The following is an 18,950-nucleotide window of genomic DNA, read 5'->3' as shown; positions in this document are numbered from 1 at the left end:
TGCTCAACTGTTTTTTTTTCCCTTTAATGTTTATCTCCACTTCAGAAAGTTTAGTGAAATATGTAGTAAAGTGGAGTAGAAGACACTGATATACCTAGTAGAATATTTCATCCTTTTCTCACCCCTAGTGACAGCAGAACAGGCTACTCTATACCACCCCGGAACACAAGCGACATATGGTTCTGGGGATTGTGTTACAGCCACCTCTGGTGTAATAGAGCATACAGTATATGGTATTTAGCTCTACATTTGCTTTCGGTGCCTGATGTCTGCCTTCTATGGTATTCTTCAGCTTTAACAAACTCTTTTTGCGCCTACGGTGGCTATGAAAAGAAAATATATATTTTTCACTAAATCAATTTAAAGCTGTATCCTATTTAACTATAAATAAATAAAATACTGTCATTGTACTGTAATTCTATTTTACCTACAGCACCCAATGGGAGTTTCTAAAACAGGCAGCTGTTGGGGGATTGCTTTAATACTGAGAGCCACATATACTTCTAAATGTGGGCTCCACTTAACAATGAGTCCTAACCGCTTTGCCACTACAGTTTCAAACAGCAAAAGGGGTTATGGCTGCAATCCTATATTTAGCAAACAGCGGAAAGCTTATCTCACCGCTGCTAGAGAAGAAATAGCCACACAATCTATAAATGGTGTTAGCGATTGCTGGCAATAGGGACCCTGTAAAGTCTTTCCAGATTCAGAAAAGTCTTTGCCAAGTCCCTGCCAGGATGAAGCACTATAGTATGTGCAAATGTCCACTGCACATGCACGTTGACAAGTAACCCAGCAGAGGGCACAGCGGAGAAGGAAGACAGCACTGGACCTCAACAGACAGGTAAGTAATGATAAATACCAGTGGCATATTCGTATGAATCACAGGGATACTAAATGTAAATCAGCTCGGCCTACTAGGAATTGTTCACAACTTATTCCACACTTATTTCTGTGAACATGTGTGCCACAATTCGGGGCAATTCAATTGCCCTTGATATGCTGCTGTGTCTGGCTGCGCACATTCCCGCTTATTAACCAGTACGCAATCTTCATTTATTCTCCAGAGCAACGCTAAGGCCTGCAGAGATCTTACTCTAGGTGAATGTTCCACAGGCACATTGTGGAGAATTAAATAACCCCCATTGACTTTACTATAAAGACATGAATATAGCATGACAGTACAGGTTTTTTTTTGTCAAGTTAGCTTGATATGTAACGAACAATGCCAAGATTGGAGATTTTCGCATAGTTGTTCCACAGGTGGATGGGTCACAGTTATCGCATAATAAAAAGAGGATTGCTATGAACTGGATCAGTATGAGATTCCGGAGCACAGGATCCCAGCCCTCGAAATACTGACGCCGGGATCCCGATGTGGAAGAAGCCGACAGGGGTAAGTAAGGGGTGTTCTACCCCCTTCACCAACCCCCTAACCCTCCCTACCCGCAGCCTAACCCTAACCTCACCCTTGGTGCCTAACCCTAACCACCCCCCGGAGGTGCCTAAACCTAACCCTGTGTCCCCGCTGCCTAAACCTAAACCCCCCCCACCGCCTAATCCTAACACCCGTTCCTGCTGCCTAACCCTAACCCTCCCTCCCCCCCCACCACACCGCAGCCTAAACCCAGTCCCTCCCCCCCCCCCCCTCTCCTCCTGCATCTTACTTTCAGGGCGCCGCGGTCAGTCCTCGTTCGGGATCCCGACTGTCTGTATTCTGCTATCGGTATTCTGACTGCCAGGATCCTGACTGCTTCCCGCTATGAACAGTTACCACATAGTAATACTTGTATAATATGTAAGCCTGCTACAGGAAAGGGCCTCCGCATGTCTAAATGTATGATTTTACTAGTCTGACTGATATTACTCCCCAATGGCTGCAAATGATCTTTGTGGTGTTTTTGAGCCACCAATGTTTTTTCTTCAAACGGGCAAATAAAACGCAGTCTACATGCTACATTGTATACCTACGTACATTGGTACCATTTAAGAGCTCTGCATCTTCACATTGGCAGCAGAATACGTCAGTTTCACTTTCTTCCAATTGTGAGTTCTGTAACGCAAATGAGACAGTGTCAAGTTCTCACAGGCCTGGCTGCGGGAGAGGAGAGCGGAGAAGGAGGCCCAAGAAGCAGAGTGCAGAAGCATTAGCCACCCGCAGAAGTGAAGCAAGGTTAGGGGAGCCATATCTTTTTAAAGCGTACTTTCTTATTACTTACACAGAGCAGAAAGTAGTATTTAGCTCATCATAGGAAGGCTGCATGCCCATGAAACCAGAGAGTAGAATCACCCATCACCCACACACATCGGATGCAGCAATATAAATTTACTATTTAAAAGCAATATACACATTCTTCATTAAGGCTGTAAATGGACATCTGTCACACTCAACATCTTTATGTACATAATGTTTCCTTACGAAAACTAGAGATGAGCGGGTTCGGATTTACTCGGTTCTTTACGCCAGAATTGTCGCCATTTGTTGTTTTCTGGATTTTTCTTATTGGTTAACCAAAACACGTGACGTCCGACAGCCAATAAGGAGATTCGCGTAAATCCGAGTAAAACCGAACCCGCTCATCTCTAATGAAAACACACTATAAACTGGCAGACATAACTAAAAGCTACGACACATAGGGAGTTAAAGGTTACTAATTTACTTCTAAATACAATAGTGGGAATAAACTTAGAATAACATAAGTATTTTGGTAGAGGGACTTTCCAAAGCATAATTGCTGCTTAGCTAACTAGTAATATTAATCAGAACTGCAATGTATTACTCTTAGCTGCATAATGCTTTATAAACATGAGCGCAACAGGAATGCTGCTATTTATTTTGATACGGTCACTGCTAACCAGAACACACTGGTTGCAGCCAAACACTGGGCTCTCCAATCACTTGTCCCGAATAAAGAACAACATCAGAGAAGTGAGCGATCTATTAGATTTGGTATGCATGCATGCCAACTCTAGAGTCAGCGATAGCGACGCGCGGGGCCACGCATCACTATCGCTATGGGCATACACACGGAGAGATCCATGCTTAATTTCTAACCAATCTAGTCAGATCACTCCGTGTGTACCCCCCCTAGACTGTATAAGGCTAAACAGAATAGATCCCCGACAATGGGGGACATCCAATAAGAGGTGAAACAACATAGCACTTTTTTTCCACTGTCTCACAGATTATAATTTCTTTTTTATTTTTTTACAAGCTATCCAATTTGGTCACCAGTAAAAAAAAATACATTATCTCCCGAAAACACACAGGTCTGTTTCCAGGGATTTGGTTTTGCCTCAGTGAGGTAGGTGAAACAAAATCCCCAATAATCGTGGCGACCTGCAGTGTCCCATGCCTGACGCAGCAGCAGCAGGTTGGGACTGCAGGGAGGGTGCTGCAGGTCGGGAGGCGGCACTCAGCGCTGTGACCCCCAGTGGAGAAGCCGGGGCAGTGCCGTAACCAGCATCCCCCCTCTTCCCCTGCCCCCGGCAGCAGTCACATGACAGGGGAGCAGTCATGTGACCGGGGGGAGCCAGAGGTGCAGTACTGCACCAGGAGCTGTCAGGAGCTGGCACCCGGTGCAGCAACAGGTAACCCCCTATAAAGCCGCCGCTCGAGCTGGCTTATCGGGGCTAATAGGATAGCCCTGGGTGATATAATTACCTGCGGTAATGTACCGCGGATAATTTGATATCCCCCAAATGGCTGAATGGTGGTATTTCAGTATAACAGGGCATCCACCACTTTAAGTTTAATGCATTACCTCACACAACTTGATGGGAAGGCATAAAACAAAGTATTTATTGTTCTGAAAATTTAAGTCCAATCAGCTATACATAGAAACATGGCATTTGATGGCAAATAAGAACCACTTGATCCATCTAGTCTGCCCATGTATATACACACGCTTACACACTAGGGTTCATTTTTGTTCGGATCCATTAACCTACCAGTATATTTTTGGATTGTGGGAGGAAAACGGAGCACCCGGAGGAAACCCACGCAAGCGTGGGGAACATATACAAACTCCACACAGTTCAGGCCATGATGGGAATCGAGCACATGACCTAAACCCAACACCCCACCTCCAGCGGCAGGAAGCCAGCTCGTCCTGCTGTGAGAACGATAGGAATGCTGGCTGTCGGTAATGTGATGCCGGCATCCCGAGCGGCGTTGGTATATTGACAGCCGGAATCCCATCCGTCGGGAAGTGAACTGCTTCCCGCAATGGCCACAACATTCCCCAGATATCACCCCGTGTGATTTCTTCTTGTGGGGTTTTATAAAGGATTGTGTGTAAGTAACATCACTTGCAATGGTGCAGGTTGACCTGTACATACGCATCAGAACAGCCATCACAGAAATTGACCCCTACATGCCACAAAGGGTTTGGGAGGAACTTAACGTTACCTGTACATAGAACACATAGCCCCAACCGTCCTGCTAACAGGCTATCGTTAACCTCTTCATTCACAAAAAAAATAATTCAACACATTAATTCATTTGTGAACCCATCATTTAGAACAAACTCAGGTAATTCTGCAGGTAGTCATTTTAGAAACATTGAGCAAGTCTCAAAACTTCATCTAGTGTGTCATCTAACTAGTAAAAGCAATATACAATATAATTATCTCTCATTTTTAAATCTACCATCATAATCTGCAGCACTACAGTATATAAATTATGTAATAGCTACATGTAATCAATTATAATGAAAGCAGGACATGATTTTGCATAGAGTTCAATAGTTTTACATAATCTGAAGCCCTGGTGAGCACATATTGTATAGATCCAGGCACTTATTGGGATTTGGTAAATGTATGCAAGATTTTGGTGTCCAAATAACTGCATCCTGTAGGAGCTAAGCCATAGCTGTATTTCCTTATGTGTAAGCTTGTATTACACAGGGAGAACCACTGTGTACACTGTGTGATCCTGCAAGAAATCACATTGTTTAGCCGACTTGACAGATGCAAATCTGCTTGTAATATGCTTTATGACTTTAGTATGCTTTCAGCAAATGGCTGAATTAATTGCTGCCGATGAACAATAAGCCGTCTTGTCTGCCTTGCATGAGAATCCATCCTAGGATCATTTCTCATAAACCAGTAGTGGATGGAAAGCAAGGTCAGATACACTGCCCATAAGCGGGCATACAGTACTTGTAGGTTTTTTGTTTTGTTTTTTAAAGAGGCTGATTTGTCAAACACTATGGAGAGAACAGTACAAAAACGATGAAACAGCACAGTGGAACTGTAGGGTCTATATGCTGTTACAGAGTACCGTTTCGTGGACCCATTGGTGTTTCTATAATAGATGCAGTGAAGTCGCCACAAAAATCGCAGCCAAAATGGCCGCCCATGCGCAGTAGTCAAATTGGTCTCCGGAACATGGCGGCCGCCATGTTTCCAGAGACCTGTGCATGCGCAGTATACTCCGGCACAATGCCAGAATCTACTGCGCCGTGCAGAGGTGGGGGCCCACCCGGAGGTGTACACGGGCCCCCTCCTCTATTAAAACGTCCCTGATTAAACTAATCAAGGTTCACAACTAGGGCAGAATGTAATGAAGTCCGAGTTCACGGGCCGTACGGGAATGCCGGCCGAACTCTGATCATTTTTTTAAAGGAGCAATCATGTACAAGGCATGGTTTAGTTAAATAAACGTCCGCGTTCGGCCTGTATCCTACACGGCCGCCGAACTCAGACTTCATTACATCCCGGCTCTAGAGTTTTTGTACTAAGAACCAGTGAAATTGAATTGAAGGCAATTACTGTAATTACATAGATTGCAACTACACTATACAGATGTGTCATCTTACATCTTTTCTCCGTGTGCTGCAAGTTGTTACACATAACGCGCGGGTGCCGCATGACTCCGTAGCGCAGAGGATCTTGTTTATTTTGCGAAAATACATCTTAGACGCAAAGTAATGTAATAGGACGCACAAGCGGCTTCTCCTGGTTAAAATGATATGCAGCATGCCTATATTCTTCCAGGCAGGTAATCACTGTTGTGAGAAAAGTGTCCTCTCTTTCTGCAAGCAGCGAGGTCTCACCTTACCTCAGCAGTCTCCTGGCATGCACATACCTAACTTCTGTCTATATTATACAACAAAAACAAGTAGGGTTTATTGGCCATTGCTTTCTAGAAATTTCTATATAAGTTATTTAATGGACTCTTCTTCGGTATACCAGCAACAATGACTAGATTTAGTATAATCTTCATTCAAGTGATTCTGCTAAAAGGTATTGCCTTGAATCGCTCATAGATGTCTGATTCAGAGGACACTAATTCGATGGTCAATGGTTTTTACTGCGTATGTGCAGATCTGGTCCTGCAATGCTGGTCGCAGTGCACCGCGAGCCACAGTATAACTGACATGCTGCTGGTAATGGGGGAGCATTCTGGAAAATGACAGCCCCATTTTTTGGGCATGCCGAAGCCAGTACATACTGTAGCTCCACTGGAGTGCAGTGGAGTACTCACAGAGATCTTGAGTAGGGTTACTCAGACATCCAATGGCTCGGCAATGTTAACGCAATTGATCCAGTGCTGCACCTTCAGACGCAGCAGCAGATCAAGCATGTGTCCTGCAGCTTTTGCATACTTTCAACCAGCCACTGCGGTGCCATTAGCGTTCACCTCTGAATCAGCCACATAGACAACAGGAAGTTCCGTCCAGTGCATTAGCCTTTATTAATATTCAATATTATATTGAAGAATTACATAAAAACCTGTGGCTTTAATTTATTAGCTATATTGTTACATACTAGAGTCACATGTTAATTTTCTATATAAATTAATGGTTTAATATATTGTGACAAGGATCACATACACAGGAACTCAGATGAACACTCAGTGTTTATTTTGTACATCAGGTTACCACATAGAAAGTTAAGTCCATATGCAGTCGGCATTACAGGCAGTAGCATACAGGCACACTCAGCATAGCAGACTCTTGATAGGCTCCAGTGGTCCCTAGTCTAACCCACACAACATGGCCTATCACCTGGACACTAACTGCCATCAGGAGCAAGGTGACTCTGCCCTGGAAATCCTTATATCAGGAGAACCCAGGTGCTGCTGATCACACACCTGGGATTCTGCTACTGCTTCCAAAACCTGGTCTGGATCCTCCACATTACTTTTACATGGAACAATGCTCTATATGCCACACTATATAAAATACACACACAATCACGCAAAAGGGTGAAAGATCTTACAGATGTGATCAGAATTATTTTTCATTATTCCTCAAGGTATTTAGAAGGCATGTTTGCTAGTGCCTTAAAATGCTGATTATTACATTTATTTCACAATTCTCCATTATTCAGAGTAATCAGGCCTCTTCCTGCAGTATAAAAAAAAAATGTTGATTAAAAGAAAAAACTAAGCAAAAATGTAATTTGTGCACCTGGGTTATTACAGACATCAAAAGCAGGTAACTGCCGCCTGCTGAAGGCTGAAATTAATGTTTATACACTACAGGCATGTAATTGCACAAAAGTTGAGTACACAATGACATCATGCAGCAGTATTTATATATAGCATCCTGCTCCACAGGTGCACACTGCTGGAGAACAAGCCCGTCTTAGATTGCAGAATTAATCATTTACCTTTACAGCATGATAACTAGTTGTCTTTAAAAAAACATCTGTACTTTGAAGATTAAATGAAAGGAGTTTTATCAATAGATTAAGACAATTTGACTTTTAGGGGATAGCTGGTAGCATTAAACGGCTGTATTAATCTCAGCCAGGGAGCCCAGTGCCATTTTGTTATGCTAAACCAATTTTTATTTTAATTCAGCCTATCAATTTACGAATGGCATTTTCTGTCACAAGCCACAGTGATTTCACTAGTTGGTAGTTAACAGAGAGGATGATCAGGTGGTAGACGAAGAGAAAGTCTGAGCAGGATGTAGGTGACAACAAGGGAGGCAGTCAGTTACCGGATGTCGGGATCCCGGCTGTCAGGATACCAATGCCGAAATCCCGACACCCGTTGAAATACCGGCGGTCGGAATCCCAACCACCAGCTGAAATCCCCACTTGGGTGGTGGTCCACGCCACCACCCGAGGGGGAATATAACCCTGTGGAGCCAGTGGTATCCCATTTAGGAGTTACCTCAACTTTTTTTTTTTTTGGGGGGGGGGGGTCTGCATATGCATCTTTGCAAACAAATGCATCTCAGCTGCTTTTCTGCAGACGCTAAATATGCATTTGTTTGTGGTAACTGAGCGGCAACAATGCAAACTCACACAAGAGAAGCATTTTGTGGATGTGTCGTGGGCTTGTAGCCACAGCTCTCACTATTCCGAGTTGTCCGTATACATTCAGAGTGCCAAATTCAAAGGGATCTGCTGCATGGGATAAGAATGATGATGACTTCTCTTGTTAAACATATTAGAACTTGCCTATAGGCGTATTAGCATACCGTTAGCAATTAATTTGCAGAATGATGACGGCGGACACCTGGAGCATATCTTATGACATACTGTATTCTATTAATGATATAGGGGGTATCCAAATTCCTGCGGTAAATGTAACTGTCTCACCAGGGGCTATCCGTTGATTTATCTGGGATTAATATTAGTATTATCTGCCTCAGGCAGGCGAAACCAAATCCCCGAAACCAGACCCATTTTCCTGCTAAAACGGGGGAAAAAGTTTTTGTTTTTTCTCAGGTAATCCTAATACAGCCAGAAAAAAATTGGAGAAACATCAGGAAAAATCCCAACAAAAGTCCATTTCTGGCACCCGATGTTTCTTTGCATCTAAATGAATAGCCCCCACCTCCATAGATATAGATGTATCGCTAGTTACCAGCCCATCAAAATGGCAGATCATCATAACAGTAATGTCACTGCTGACGGCTGTGCACGCTCGAACGGAGCAACACTTGAATTGCTCTGTCGGGTGCCATCTAGTGGCCACCGATGCACAAAAAGCTTGAATTCCCCAATAGGGGTGAGGAGCAGCGTTAGACTTTTATTATATTGGAGAGTTAAAAGAATAAATATTTTAGAATAACTGGATCATAATACATTTCTATTGTTCAGTGTCAGCATAAAATTGTACAGGTACTGCATACATTTTTTTCTTACACATTTTAATATATTTATTGCATGTAATATATTCATAGTAACCTCCAATGGTACTGTGAAGTAACATTCAAGCTTATTTGTATCAGACTATATAATATGCCATTTCGCATATATGCATGTTTTGTTTTGTTTTTAAACTGCAGGTGAAATTAATTCTGATTTCTTTTTTTGCCACTCTTCCAAAAAGTGTAGACTAGTTACGTGTCCGGACTATAAATAATCCAGTGGACAGTTTTCCTATCTCAAGACTAAATCTTGGTAGCATCTCCACTTACAAGTGCTCTCCACAAAGAGGTCTTCAGTTTTGGAGGACAGCCTATTATAGACAAATTCACAGCAGTGCCGTATTCCCTCAATATCTGTATGATGGATTTAACAGATATTAAACATACTTCAAATACTCTTACAGCCCTCCCTATATAGGTGCTTTTACAAAACCTCTCTCACATATGACTAAATGTTCCTTGATCTTCACCTGATGAAGCCCTTGTTTGGAAATGCAGCAAGCAATTGTGGGGCCTATAACAGATATGTTTAACGACAAACTATTGCATGTGGGATTATTTAGGTGCAACTTGGCAAATGGTGTGAACACATATATAATCAATTACTACAGTACCTGTTATTCGTAGAAGTTGTTTGTGTTGATTAGTAGTAAGAATTCCAAAATAAATCCATTTTATTTCTATGACAAGGGTAAATAGTTTTTATAGCCAATTTATGAGACTTGTTTAATTGAGCTCATTATATTTTTTATGGTGTCTTTCTAATAGTATTGTTCATTTCAAGATTTTATAACTAACTTTCTCTTGTTAAATGCCTTTCATCTGAGAAAGTTTGTTTATAGAGCTACACCACACATCACAATTTTCCAGTATGAATTTGACATGACTACTCTGTGTTATTGGGGGATACTGCTCCTTCCTCTAACTGCATGTCTGTGGCTTCGGCTACCTCCACACATCCCATATCACTTGTGTTTGTCTTTCAAAATGCTTTCTGAATTCTTCCAGAATGTCATCCTTTAAGAATATGCTCCGCAAGTTTCAGATTCATCTGTTCCAAAAAATATCTGAAGTTCTTTAAAGACTATTTGAAGGTCTTAAAAATGTCTCTCTTTAACGGACCTAACCCAATTTATTTCCTAACAGGTCTTCCTCCTAGTAATTTGGAATTTCTATGAAGTGCTAGCATGGCATGTATGGTACAATCAGCAGATCCCATGCAGCGGGCAATTCATGCTTTCTCTGGCGAGATCGTCTTATCCAATGACTAAGGTCTATTTACTAAACCTTGGATGGAGATAAAATGAATGGAGATTAAGTACCAGCCAACCAGCTCCTGTCATTTTACAAACCCAGCCTGTGTCATGGCCGTTAGGAGTCGATTGTCTGGTACTTTATCTCCGTCCACTTTATCTCCAGCCAAGGCTTAGTAAAATAGACCCCTAATATGGTCAAGCCAGCTGTGCATTATACCTGTGATCGTAATAAAATGAGGGCATAAGACATCAGTTTTAGGCTATTTTAGCAAGCATTTTGTAACCAGCCTCTTTCAGGATAAATGAGGCCCATGAATAATACTACTACATTACAATCTCTTTTTCCGCACTGTTCACCAACATCTGGCACCTCAACGTTATGTTGTCTAGTCAGCACAATTAGAAATAACCTGCCCCCTCCTCCCACATACCCTACTCTCTGGAAATGTACTCCGTTTCCCGGTCTCATTGTTATTTTGGTATGTATTACATGGGCCCTTGACATGTAATGATGCCTGAGGGACAGCACTTCTAGTACACGTAATGACGCTCTGTAATTATTATTTTTTTCACTTCCTCTTTGATCACCACTGTGACTATGAATTATTTATTCTTGTACTATCCTCTAGGTACATAGACTAATACAATACCTGGAATAAAAGACCAAGTATGTGAATATGTGGCAATGTACTTTATGTTCTCTTACTTGCATACAAACTTTCTGTAATTGTCACTTTCTTACTAACTAAAAGTTCTTTTCATTTTGTACGTTTAATTTATTCAAAAAGGCTATAAATAAAGAAAATACAAACTGCTAGAGTATATAAAGTCCATGCTGAAGTCAGAGAAACATTTATATTAAACTATTCTGACAAAGATAATACACTATACCAGTGTTTCCCAACCTTTTTTGAATCACGGCGCCTTAGAGAATAACATTTTTCACGGCACTCCTAGGTTAAAGGTTTCTTATTCAGAAATTCAGAAAGAAAAACGAGATTTATGGTAAGAACTTACCTTTGTTAAATCTCTTTCTGCGAGGTACACTGGGCTCCACAAGGATAGACATTGGGGTGTAGAGTAGGATCTTGATCCGAGGCACCAAAAGCTTTGACTGTTCCCAAGATGCATAGCGCCGCCTCCTCTATAACCCCGCCTCCCTGCACAGGAGCTCAGTTTTTAGTTAACCAGCCCAATGCAGTAGCAGGAAAAGAGACGACAACAGTTAGTAGCCACATACACCACACTCTCATTACAGGAGAAGTGTCAGTGGCTAATGCCATACCAACCCAAAGAAGCTAAGTGTGTCAGGGTGGGCGCCTTGTGGAGCCCAGTGTACCTCGCATAAAGAGATTTAACAAAGGTAAGTTCTTACCATAAATCTCGTTTTCTGCTGCGGGGTACACTGGGCTCCACAAGGATAGACATTGGGGATGTCCTAAAGCAGTTCCTTATGGGAGGGGACGCACTGTAGCGGGCACAAAAACCCAGCGTCCAAAGGAAGCATCCTGGGAAGCGGCAGTATCGAAGGCATAGAACCTTATGAACGTGTTCGCTGAGGACCACGTAGCCGCCTTGCACTATTGTTCAAGGGTCGCACCACGGCGGGCCGCCCAAGAAGGTCCAACAGACCGAGTAGAATGGGCCTTAATGTGAGCAGGAGCTGGACAACCAGCCTGTACATAAGCATGTGCAATCACCATTCTAATCCATCTGGCCAAAGTCTGCTTGTGAGCACGCCAGCCACGTTTGTGAAAACCAAACAGAACAAAGAGAGAATCAGATTTCCTAATAGAAGCAGTTCTCTTCACATAGATACAGAGAGCCCGTACCACATCCAAAGACCGCTCTTTGGGAGACAAGTCAGGAGAGACAAGTGCCGGAACCACTGATTAAGGTGGAACGAAGAAACCACCTTAGGTAAATATCCGGAACGAGTCTTAAGAACCGCCCGGTCACTGTGAAATATCAGATATGGGGAACTACAAAACAAGGCACCCAAATCCGATACTCTTCTAGCGGAGGCAATAGCCAGCAGGAACACCACCTTAAGGGAAAGCCACTTAAGATCAGCTGAACCAAGAGGTTCAAACGGAGACTCTTGCAACGCCTCCAGAACCACCGACAAGTCCCAAGGAGCCACAGGCGGGACGTAAGGAGGTTGAATCCGCAAAACACCCTGAGTGAACGTATGCACATCAGGTAAGGTCGCAATTTTTCTCTGAAACCACACCGACAAGGCAGATACTTGAACCTTGAGGGAGGCCAGACGCAGGCCTAAGTCTAGGCCCTGCTGAAGAAAAGCCAAAAGTTTGGCTGTACTAAACTTGGAAGCATCATAATTGTTAGATGCGTACCAAACAAAGTAAGAATGCCAGACCCTATGGTAAATCCGAACAGAAGCCGGATTCCGGGCCCGCAACATAGTTTGAATGACCGCCTCAGAAAACCCTTTAGCCCTTAAGACGGAAGCTTCAAGAGCCATGCCGTCAAAGACAGCCGGGCTAGGTCCTGGTAGACACAGGGGCCCTGAACGTGGAGGTCTGGGCATTGTGGAAGTAGAATTGGACGCTCTGACTAGAGGCCCTGAAGGTCTGAGAACCAGTGCCGTCTGGGCCACGCTGGAGCTATGAGAAGCAGTATCCCTCCTTCCTGCTTGAACTTCCGAATTACCCTGGGCAGGAGTGACACCGGAGGGAACACGTACGGCAGGCAAAACTTCCATGGCATCGCCAGCGCATCCACGAATGCTGCTTGAGGATCCCTTGTCCTTGCTCCGAAGACCGGAACCTTGTGATTGTGTCGAGACACCATCAGATCCACGACTGGAAGGCCCCACCTTTCCACTAGGAGTTGAAACACTTCTGGATGGAGGCCCCACTCTCCGGCGTGTACGTCCTGACGACTGAGAAAGTCCGTTTCCCAATTCAGAACTTCCGGAATGAATATCGCCGATATGGCCGGTAGATGGCGTTCCGCCCATTGAAGAATCCATGAGACTTCCTTCATTGCCAAGCGGCTTCGAGTGCCGCCTTGATGATTTATGTAAGCCACTGTGGTGGCGTTGTCCAACTGAACTTGAACAGGACGGTTCTGAATTAAATGCTAGGCCAGGTTCAATGAGTTGAAGACCGCCCGCAATTCCAGAATGTTGATCGGGAGGAGAGACTCCTCCTTGGTCCACCTACCCTGAAGGAAATGTTGCTCCAATACCGCGCCCCAACCCCTTAGACTGGCATCCGTCATCAACAGGACCCAGTTGGATATCCAGAAGGGACGGCCTCTGCACAATCGTTGGTCCTGGATCCACCAGTACAGGGACAGACGGACCTCCGGAGTCAATGAGATCATTTGAGACCTGATCCGGTGAGGCAGGCCGTCCCACTTGGCCAGAATCAGCCTCTGGAGGGGGCGAGAATGGAATTGAGCATACTCCACCATGTCGAATGCTGACACCATGAGGCCCAGCACCTGCATCGCCGAATGTACTGACACTTGCGGACGAGAGAGGAAGTAACGAATCCTGTCCTGAAGCTTCAGGACTTTCTCCTGAGACAAGAACAACCGCTGGTTGTGAGTGTCCAATAGCGCTCCCAGGTGCACCATGCTCTGAGCAGGGACCAGGGAGGATTTCTTCCAGTTGATGAGCCACCCGTGGGCTTGCAGAAACCAGACAGTCAGATCCAAGTGACGTAGGAGAATTTCTGGGGAATTTGCCAGGATCAACAAGTCATCCAGATACGGTAGGATCCTGACCCCTTGACGGCGGAGTACTACCGTCATCACCGCCATAACTTTGGTGAAGACTCGCGGAGCCGTGGTTAAACCAAAAGGTAACGCACGAAACTGGTAATGGAGGTTGCCAACCGCAAACCTCAGGTATTGCTGATGCGACACTGCTATAGGAATATGCAGGTAAGCATCCTGTATATCCAGGGAGACCATATAATCCCCAGGTTCCAAGGCCAGAACGATAGAGCGAAGGGTTTCCATACGGAACGTGGAGATTCTCACAAACTTGTTCAATGCCTTGAGGTTGAGAATAGGCCGGGTGGACCCATTCGGTTTCGGGACTAGAAACAGCGGAGAATAGTACCCCCCCTGGCCTCTCTGAGAAAGAGGCACCTATACTACCACTTATGTGTCCAGGAGGGTCTGTACCACCAAATGAAGAGTCTTTGCCTTTGTCTGGTCCGAAGGGACATCTGTCAGGCAAAATCGATGAGGGGGACGGTTTTTGAAGGCTATGGCGTAACCTCGAGTGACGGCTTCCCGTACCCAGGCATCTGAAGTGGTCTTCAACCATTCCTGGGTATACCCTAGAAGCCGGTCCCCCAGGGGGAGGCCCGCCCCGTCATGCGGCAGGCTTATCGGTCTTGGAAACTGGCTGACAGGCAGCCTAGGCTCTTTTGGGCTTTGGCTTACCAGGTCTGGAAGTGCGGGCCTGTTTGTGGTACGCCGGACCTTTTGCTTTACCTGAAGGACGAAAGGGACGAAATTAAGTACTTTTAGCCTTCGCCACAGAAGGAGCAGTACTTGGCAGACAGGCTGTTTTGGCAGTAGCCAAATCAGCCACTATCTTATTTAATTCCTCCCCGAACAGGATATCTCCCTTAAAAGGGAGTACCTCCAGGGTTTTTCTAGAATCCAGATCCATAGACACCGGCATCAGAAGCCGCCTCTTTAATATAGTGAGAAGCTGTGACAATATCTGACAAGCATTGTCTAGCATGGTCAGACGAAATTTCAGCTTCCAACTCCTGTGCCCACGCTTCAATAGCTTCTGCAGCCCATGTCCCTGCAATAGTGGGCCTATGCGCAGCACCCGTGAGGGTGTAAATCGCTTTCAGAGAACCCTCCACACGTTTATCCGTAGGCTCTTTCAGAGACGCGACGGTAGTGACAGGCAGAGCTGAGGAAACCACCATCATTGCCACATGCGAGTCCACTGGAGGAGGTGTCTCCCAATTTTTAGACAGCTCTGGCGCAAGGGGATAGCGAGCAAGCAGCTTTTTGTGAGGCACGAACTTCTTACCTGGATTTTCCCAGGATTCCTGACGTATATCAACCAGGTGATCAGAATGAGGTAAAACTTGTTTAACCACCTTCCGACACTTGAATCTATCTGGTTTCTTAGGAGGAACGGATGGCTCAGGATCATCCGTAATCTGCAGAATCAACTTTATAGCCTCCAATAGATCAGGAAAATCCACTTGTGAACTGTGATCCCCATCAGTATTATCAGTATCAGAATCTGTGGGGTCAGTGTAAACGCCGTCCTCATCAGACGAGGTGTCAGTGATAGCAGTGGATTGTGAGGAAGTAATGGCCCGCTTAGAGGACCCTTTGGTCTTAGGCGAGCGAGTGTCAGACTTATTAGTAGTCAGCGACTGGTTCAATTTCTTTAACTGAGCGGACAAGTTATCTGCCCACGGCGGATTAACCGCGGGGACCATATACGGTTGGACCGGCATAGGAGGTCCCGTAGGGGGCGTTAGTTTAGTAACTAGCGTATTCAGTAGTGTGAAGAAGGTAGCCCATGGCGGGTCAATCTGGACCCCCGTTGCAACCGTCCCACTGGGGGGCAAGGAACCCCCAGAACCAGAGCCCTCAGCTGCTATATTTTCCTCAAAGGTATCTGCGGTTTCAGCACTACTCCTAGTGTGTTCAGCTCCAGAACTGTTACCCTCATAAGCAGACATGTTATAACTCGCAGTATAAGGTAACACAGTACAATTTATCAGCAGCACAATACCTGACCCAAACCCCTGCGCAGTGTAGTCAGCACAAACAGGGATTCTGGAGAGATATGGTGACTAAAATCACAGAGAAAAATACAATGAAAGTATATCTTGTGAATATCCTATATTATAATAAACCTGACGCACCTAGCCCCCTCAGGTTATAGAATATAGGGATAGCAAGCTGAGTGAGAGACACGAAATGGAAGTCACCCAGCAGGCCAATGCACACACATATAGTCACAGTTTGTACAATGCAGACGTTATGACAAGCAATAATACTGCACTGGACTAGCTTATATATAGCTATGTAATCAATAGATATAACACTGCACAGTAAAGACTGGATGTATATCACAGGATACTTGTACCAAATAACCCTGACCAAATTCACTCTCTCTTAACTATCACTGTCTAAACGACATGTAGAATACTTAAGTGTCTTGTAAAGGCACAGCGCTGACTGTCAGGCAGCTTTACAAAAGGAGGATTTGCCCAAGCAGTCCCAGGAACACAGTGTAGCTGAGAGAAATGGCGCCCAAACACTGACTGGGAGTGAGGGAGAGAGGGGGAGGGAGAGAGAGAGAGAGAGAGAGAGAGAGAGAGAGAGAGAGAGAGAGAGAGAGAGAGAGAGAGAGAGAGAGAAAAAGAGAGAGAGAAAGAGAGAGAGAGAGAGAGAGAGATGGGGCTGGGGGAGGGGCTACAGGTCAACGCCCATTCCCCCTTGCTGGACATAACCATCGGTACTATGGGCTTACAGAAAATGGTTTATAAGAGAAACCGACCTGTACCCGCGCCCTGGTGGCCTAGTGCGGTCGCCTGTACTATCACAGTGTCCACGCCAGCGCGCGCGGCCCGCCTCCCACCGGCCGCGCCGGATCGTGATAAAGAGCAGTTCCCGCGAACGTGACCCACTTACCACCTCCCGAAGCGCGGCCACGCGATCCTGGAGAGCCCCAGCCGTGTGTGTCTAACATGAAGAAAACCGGAGCCTCCTGCTGTAGTTACCCGGCAACCAGGACACGTGAGTGTACAGCGCCGCTGGGGAGTGATGGAGCTGCAGCAGGGAATGTCTCCTGAAATCTAAACTCTGCTGCAGCCCTTGCAGTCTTCACTTTTCTTCAGAAAAAAGCTCTTCTTAGGGCTGCCAGGAGCAGCCCCTCTGTTAAGTGCCTGCTATCTGCAGCACCAACTACAAAACTGAGCTCCTGTGCAGGGAGGCGGGGTTATAGAGGAGGCGGCGCTATGCATCATGGGAACAGTCAAAGCTTTTGAGCCTGCTGGTGCCTCAGATCAAGATCCTACTCTACACCCCAATGTCTATCCTTGTGGAGCCCAGTGTACCCCGCAGCAGAAAATTAAATTAAGTATATTGTGTTTATATGTCATCCCTAGGTTCAATCGTGTGGTGTGAGGACAACATTTGCTTCCTTTTGTCCACATATTTTATGATTGGCAGCCACCAGCACTGGTTTAAATTGGTCCTGGCCCACCAATCCAAGGCCTCCCTGAAAGCGTCTTGAGGCACCCCAAGGTACCACAGCACACAGTTTGAGAACCACGGCACTATACATTTATAACAGCATCTTTGTGTCCACAACAAGGTTTAAGGTAGAGCAGGTTGCACATAGCTGATTACCTAGACATCAGGATGAACAACCAGTACACAAGGGAAGATGAGCACTTCCAGGTCAGGAGATTACCTGAAGCGATTTTGCTTGTGAGCAATGGTTTGTATGCTCATACAAAGTACAATACATTTTGCCATACACAACCAAATTAGTCAGATCTATTTTCAAAATTCCCACTGTTACAGTTCACACAAGTGTTTGTGATCATTCAAAATAAGTGATGAAATCTATGTCCAATTGGCCACATATGTATGTAACATACCTGGAGAGATCTGGTCATTCAGCACCTTCGTGCTAGTGAGGTTGGCCAAGACCACAAACACACACACAGTCACCCAACTGCAATGCATGCTAAGAAATAAGGGCCTAATTCAGACCTGATCGCAGCAGCAGCAACATTTTTCTCCAATGGGCAAAACCATGCGCAGGTGTGGCAGATGTAACGTGCAGAGAGCATTAGATTTGGGTGTGGTGTGTTCAAACTGAGATCTAATTTGCAGTGTAAAAATAAAGCAGCCAGTATTTACCCTGCACAGAAACAAAATAAGCCACCCGAATCTAACTCTCTCTGCAAATATTATATCTGCCCCACCTGTAGTGCACATGGTTTTGCCCATTAGAGGAAGATTTTGCAGCTGCGATCAACTCTGAATTAGGCCCAAAATGCAGATCTTTGCTATTTCTACAGTTGGCCACATCCATGTGTCCACACTGCCCCTATCCCCAACTGCTTGTAAATGTAGCAGTCATCACTATCAGTGCACATTTTCATCAGTACTATCCTTGGTGCAAGAGAGCTGAAATTATATAGATCTCTGTGTCCATTCACTTCTGCGTAGCCTGCAGTTCTGTCTCCATGCTAATGACAAAGCTGGGTATGGTCAGTTGCGGAGTAGGAGCAATATTTGTCTGCAATGCTGAAACAGCCGTCTGTGTCTCCCTGGATCGCTGTCCAACACAATGGCCCAATACAAGCAGTATATGGTAGGTTTCTCTCACAAGTACTGACTGGAAGTTCATTGTATGAACACAGATGCATTCAATTTTGCGGTTATGCTTTAGTCCTATAAAAATGTTTAATAACATATATGAACTTTTTTTATAATATAGTTGCATATTAACTTCAGTTGATACAAATACAAATCAATCAAATCAATCAAATCAATCAAATCAATCAAGGCCGGGAGGGAGCCAGCGGCCAGGAGG

General features: G+C 44.9%; 1 protein-coding gene across 1 annotated transcript in view; it reads right to left on the bottom strand.

The window, feature by feature from the left end:
* SSH2 (slingshot protein phosphatase 2) overlaps positions 1-18,950 on the bottom strand; it is a 393,857-nt gene that overhangs the window by 283,747 nt on the left and 91,160 nt on the right. The window contains exon 2 of the mRNA XM_063955961.1: positions 1,976-2,053. Within this exon, the coding sequence (XP_063812031.1) occupies positions 1,976-2,053 (78 nt within the window). The remainder of the gene's footprint in view (positions 1-1,975; positions 2,054-18,950) is intronic.

Source organism: Pseudophryne corroboree, chromosome 2 (assembly GCF_028390025.1).
Source record: "Pseudophryne corroboree isolate aPseCor3 chromosome 2, aPseCor3.hap2, whole genome shotgun sequence".
NCBI classification, from domain to species: domain Eukaryota; kingdom Metazoa; phylum Chordata; class Amphibia; order Anura; family Myobatrachidae; genus Pseudophryne; species Pseudophryne corroboree.
This window is presented reverse-complemented; position numbering and strand designations above follow the sequence as displayed.